This window comes from Rhea americana, unplaced genomic scaffold (genome assembly GCF_003343005.1).
Source record: "Rhea americana isolate MKP2758 unplaced genomic scaffold, rheAme1 scaffold_19, whole genome shotgun sequence".
In the NCBI taxonomy this organism is placed as follows: Eukaryota; Metazoa; Chordata; class Aves; order Rheiformes; family Rheidae; genus Rhea; species Rhea americana.
In genome coordinates this window covers 1,869,503-1,875,502 of record NW_028186038.1, presented here as the reverse complement: position 1 = coordinate 1,875,502, position 6,000 = coordinate 1,869,503, and the positions used below count along the sequence as shown (strand labels likewise).

Genomic DNA, 6,000 nt, shown 5'->3' with positions numbered 1-6,000 from the left:
CTGGGGCTTCTCAAAGGCTGCTATAGAAACCTCAGTGGAACCCAGTATCGTGCCAGGGAATAAAAAAAAAAATCATTGCTGGAATGGGAAAGTTACTGAATATCAAAAATGTATAGTGTATYCAAAGAGTTTACTGACGATTTCATATTTTTGATCTTCTTATGTAATCGTCTGCCAGTTATTTCTTATCAAATATTACTTGCCTATCAAAACATTCCTGCCAGTGAGTTCTTACAGAGAAGTATGCACAGTAAATGAGCCCAAAGTATCATTTTGCTGTGAGAGAATTAGTTTTGTCAGAAAAAACTAACTTCTCGTGGGCGCAGCGCGCGGAGGCTGAGGCGTCCGTGACAGCAGATCCCTCGCTCCCAGCGCACCAGCCAGGGCTCGGCTGGCTCCTGGCGCGATCCCGTTTCTGACCGAGTTCCCCAAGGTGCTCYGAAGCGCTCTTTTTGATGCCCTTGTTCTCTCTTTGTCTGATGTGCAAAGAGGTTTAGAGCTATCCATAATTCCACAGGCAAATGTGGAATATTTTGGATAGATCCTTTTTGTCTCAAGGATTATGCTACAGGTTGGGCTAAGGGCCTGCTTTTCAAATTTGGGAGATATTTTTCCCAATAGGTCTAAGGCTGGCAGAAGTCAGCTATGTTTTGCATCTTCCTCGCACTRTCGGGGAGGTATGATTATGTGAACAGGTTAAGAGTTCAGAAAGGGATAACGAGTAATGGTTAGTACACCACAACTCGTATCTGTTTTAAGTGGAGGTAAGCAAGCAGTAACCAGACTGAAAAACACCACTTCTTAGAGTACTGACTGTAATGGGATGACATGGCAAGGACGAATGTTCGCAGTATTAAAGGTTTTAAGGATGACTCCAAAGAATTTTATCATGCTTTTCTTGTGCATTATATATTTTTTTAAGCTTCACTGTAAAACATTGATAAAGGAAAAAAATGATATGCAGAAAATAAAGAGGATAAAATTGTTTGGAATATGTTTTGAATGCTTAGTCAGTCAGAGTTTTTCATATGTTGAAAGGAGACCATAAGGTAATGCTTTTCCATGTCRTATAATGGATAGTCTTATGCTTGAGTTCAGATCCAGACTTGTGTTTGATTTGTTTGGGGTTTTCTTTACATAGAATATTAAGGTCTAGATGAGCTTCTATTATAAGTATTAATAATGTAAATATTATATATAAAGCTCATGAAGTAGATGTCAAAAAGAAATTCATCTGAGGAGGAGGAGGATTCTAGGTGGTTAAGCCACAGTGGATCACCAAGTATATCACTAGTTTTAAATTATTTGGGGTAGTATATTAGGATGTTTTATGTTGTTCAGCTGAGAGTGAGAATTAGCTGTTGTGAGGAAGAATTATCATTTTCCCACTGTGAATGAGATAAATATTTCTATTATGTTTTCATASTGGGGTTCTGGTTCTAACCCAGACTTTCCACCTCTGTGACAGTGTCTYGGCACGAACTAGCTTTCCAGTACTCAAATAAACAGCAAATAAATTGAGAAAGGGAAAGCATAATATGAAACTAACAGTTGTCAAAATTTCAGCTGGTTAACTCAAATAACTTTCCCTTAMTTCTTTTTTGTTTTTCCAGAAATACAAAGAATATGAGAAGGATGTTGCAATAGAAGAAATTGATGGCCTTCAGCTTGTGAAAAAGTTAGCGAAGAACATGGAGGAAATGTTTCACAAAAAGTCTGAAGCTGTACGGGTAAGCAGCAGATCAATCTGCTATCTCATTCTGCGGTGTAAACGTATACTTTAGGCTGATAGCTGTATTAGTGTTTCAAATTGGTGAAGTGGAAATGCCAAAGCCTTCAGAGGTATTTTAGGATCAGTTCTCAAGAGAATAGATATGAATTATTTATATCACCGTTAGGTATATGGAACAGTGTGCAACAAGGTTTGGGCTACTGCTTTCCCATGTGGGGTTGTAAGGTATCATCTGTGTTCAGGAAAACGTGGTGCCTGTACATGGCTCTGTGTTAAGATATGGTAGATTTGACAATGTTGAACAAAAGAAGACTTAATTTTTTTGCTGTCTAGTATAAAAACAGTATTGGAAGGGATCTTCTGAGTTCCTATGTAAACGTAAAGTAGCTATGCTTTAGTTCAGATCCCCCAAAAGATGTAGATGCCTAAAATGGGACCAAATCCAAAATTCCTCTGACTGCAGTAAGTACTGTATTGTTGTGAAGGCAATTTATTAATGATAATTAAGTAGCTCATCAAGCTTTCTGTACGTCTGCAGATTCTTTAAAATCTCTGTTCTTACCCTTTTTTAAGGCTTGGTTGTTGTACCTTTGGTGTTTCATTAGATTAGGTTTGCTGTAAAGAAGGAARAATTTTAACTTCTGTGTTTCACTTTATCGAATAGGCGCTCTTGGTAACGCTTGAGTCCTAAAGAATAGCAGGTGTTTCTGTTGCAGTTTTCATTTTGCATTTAGAAATTTAGGTGACTGTAGTGGTTGTCCCTGTTACATCAGCTATMCCTACTTCAGCTGCTCAACTTCCCATCAGATCTGGCTGCTCAAATGAGTTGAAGGCATCAGTCTTAGTTGCGTTGCTGGGCGCATCCCCCAAGGGTGGGATGCCATTTGTGTAACTGCAGGTATAATTTAGCCTTCAGCCTTTTATTTTTRGTTGTGATGCAAAGGGAGGAAGGAATTTGGCTGTGTTTTAGAGGTTGAATCTTCTGGGCTGGCAGTGAAATAAAACATATTTCAGCTTGTAAACTGAGTGCACTTGGCAGGGAAGTGCAGAAAGACAATAAATATGGAGCTCTGCAATGCTATTTTTACAGTCTATTTTTTTTAGAGGAAAAACTGCATTTTAAGATGTGCTCATCAGCTTCCAGAAGCCAGCAGAATATTGACTCTGGAGAGATTATTTTTCTTGTTCCTTAGCAGGGAAGTAAACTGCTCCGCTAGAAWAATAAAAATATGAAAGAGGGTTCTTGGTGCACATGGTCATTTAGGGCTAGAAACGCCTAGCAAACTACCCACACAGAAGGAGAGTGTCTATTCCCAGTGCAGAGCAGAGGGGCTTTCGATTAATGCTTTGCAGTGAATATTTTCTAATGTGAGCTTGTGAGGTGTTTCTAGAACTGTTCTGGCCTTTGAAATTGTTCCATGGGCCAGAGTGAGCCACTGTCACTTAAGTAAAAAGAAACCCAAATTCTGTGAGGTTAAGGCATCTGTGYAGTATTGTGAGAAAGGGTTTTAGTGCTGCAGAAGAATGGCTGAAATCCAGAATCCCTGATGTGTTTGTCTTGTTTTTCTTTAATCTTTGGAAAAGAAGCTAGAAGCTTGGTTTGGACAGGTCACCTCATTTTAAAATAGATCTGCTTAGCATAAATTCCAGTAAAATTGTTCTTCTGTAGTGGATGAATTTCATTTTCCTCTTGTAAATTCAAAGCATAAGACTTTAATTTGCCAGTAGTGCTTAGCATTTTATGCTCTGAGAAATGCAAAATCTTTTGGTACGCTGGTGGTTTTGCACAAGTTCAYCTTCTGTATGTCATTAGGTCATTTTGTCACATCTGGAGAGATAAGAGATAGAAGGTAGGAAGATAGGAGGTTCATAGGGAGCTAAGACCTCTGAGCCACAACTGAGACAAGGTAACGCTGCGTTGCACTGCCTCTAGCACAGTGGCATTTTGACGTGAACTTCTGATAGTCGTGCACCAAGAGTACCAAAATCTAGAATTCAAAGTAATGTTTTTGATGATCTGCCCGTGAACTGCTGTGAACTGGCGGTAGTATTTGGCTAAGTACCAARCACGGAGTAATATGCAAAATATCCTTTTGCCCTAGAAATAATGGGGCATCCACTGAGAGACTTCAAATCTAAATGGTGAGAAAATGTGCTGCTCCTGTGTTACCCCAAACTAGTATCCTAAACCACTGACTGAATTTGCTCCGTATAGCAATTAAAACCCACTGTTTATTTTAAAATATTTTTAGGTAATTCATTTTAATCAACATATTTTTGTCTTTTAGCAGATGTAGCAATCTATGACAACTATTCAGAAAATTACCATAATATAAATCATTTAATTTGTAAAATGGCAGTAAGGAAGGAGCTRGAAATACAGAAATAGGATGGCTTTGAAAGGCCTTTAGATTTCTGATTTGCTTTGCGTCTTCAAACATGTTAACTTGTTCTTAGCTACTAATCACTGTTGAACTCTCTTCTCCTTCGTTCCCCTTTATATTCTGACTTGAATTTTTATGTTTCTGTCTCATCACTTTTCATAGTGATTAGTTGGTTCAGTGTGATTTTTATCATGTTCATCCCGTTTGAATTACCCTTCAGTATGCAATTATCCTATCACAGAAGGTCCTATTTTTGTGCTGTCAGATACATAAAATAAATGGAAAACTGAAGGTGCTAAACCAATTATATAACCTTTTGTCATCTGCTTACTGATGGAAACCCTTGCAAGCAACTTTTTTTCCTGTGTTCACTATTTACATCAGAATTATGTCAGTTCACAACATTTTTGTTAGTTATTTCTTCCCTAACATTGCATAACTTATTGGAATATCGGAGAGGCARCTTCACATTTTGTTTTGGAATTTTTGTGAGAYGATTTAAGATTAAAAACAGTGAAAAGTGTGTTTGATTCAATCTAGCTGATAGTTACTTTTGTTTATAGTCATGATAAATGCAGAGTTATCCGTTTATCTCCAAGGCCATGACATTCAGGCTGGGAAAAATCTTAGTACCCGTAGGTGAAGTAAGTAGAAATGTTTTCTGAACGGTTCAACAGTGGTTTTAACTTTATAGCCAAACCCAAATAATCACTTTGAGAGCACGGTGTAGTTCATTGTCACTTGTGGTATTCCTTCAATTGCTCTTCCTGGATTTTAAGTGATTTCACTTGTATGATAAGTGCTTGGACAGTCTTAGCCGCTGTGTTCCTCTTCTGCTTTGTTTTGTTTGAGAAGATCTGATGCTGCACCTCCAGGCACAGTTGAAAACTGAGGAGAATAAGGCACCGTGACATTACGGTCAGCAACACAGGGCTGCCRGAACAAACCTAGGAGAAAAGAGGTGGAATTAAAACTACTCATTTGCTGCTTTTGTAGTGGTGCAACAGGAAAAATCGGTGAAAGGTGATAMAGGACAAGGGCAATGAGAAGAAATTGAAATGAAAGAAAAATAAATTCATAGGGAATATTCTACAGGTTATTCTTGAAACTATCTAGTTAAATTTCTCATTAGTATTTCTCTGCAAGTAAATAGAATCTTGTAAAAATTATTGTTATTTTTCTTATAAGATGGCAAATCAAGTGTTAAGGATTGGTTTTCTTTAAAGCAACTACCATTGCTGCAGCAGAAAATGCAAATACAAGATTTTTTTTCCTCCTGGAGCTACCTGGTGTTCATTGTGGAGCTGATTCTCATTATAACTGTACTGTGAAAAGTAATTGYTGTTGTACAGTAATTCAATTTCAGTGCATTCATGCATCAGTAAGCCAGTGGGGTTTATCTAGAGAAACCTGGGACTTCAAAGCTTTTTATCATGAAGTTGCACATGCAGAGAAACGTTTTTGCAAGGAGAAGAATATCAGCATTTACATTTAACAAACATTTTGAATGAGGAGAAATGCCTTTTCCTTTTTTTTTTTTCACTGATGATTTTTACACTAATCTTCAAGCTGTTTTCAGAAAACATTAAGATGGTATTGTTTATGTATGCATAAAACATRTATGCTTTTGAAAATGTTTGTGCTTATTTATATGCATATGTATGCATTTGCAGATTTTAGTGTGTGCATATATATATGTGTGTGTAGATATCTTCACACCCATACACACATATTGAGGTTTGTATATATAATCTATATATGCAATTTATTGATGTTTTTATAAATTAACTATAAGTAGTGGATTAAACTATATACTATAGTAGTATATTAAACTGCGTATACTCTAGCCACATATTGCTAAGCAGATAATGATATTGCTAAGCA

General features: G+C 37.1%; 1 protein-coding gene across 1 annotated transcript in view; it reads left to right on the top strand.

The window, feature by feature from the left end:
• CACNA2D3 (calcium voltage-gated channel auxiliary subunit alpha2delta 3) overlaps positions 1-6,000 on the top strand; it is a 452,513-nt gene that overhangs the window by 95,740 nt on the left and 350,773 nt on the right. The window contains exon 3 of the mRNA XM_085302579.1: positions 1,614-1,730. Coding sequence (XP_085158705.1) covers positions 1,614-1,730 — 117 coding nt within the window. The remainder of the gene's footprint in view (positions 1-1,613; positions 1,731-6,000) is intronic.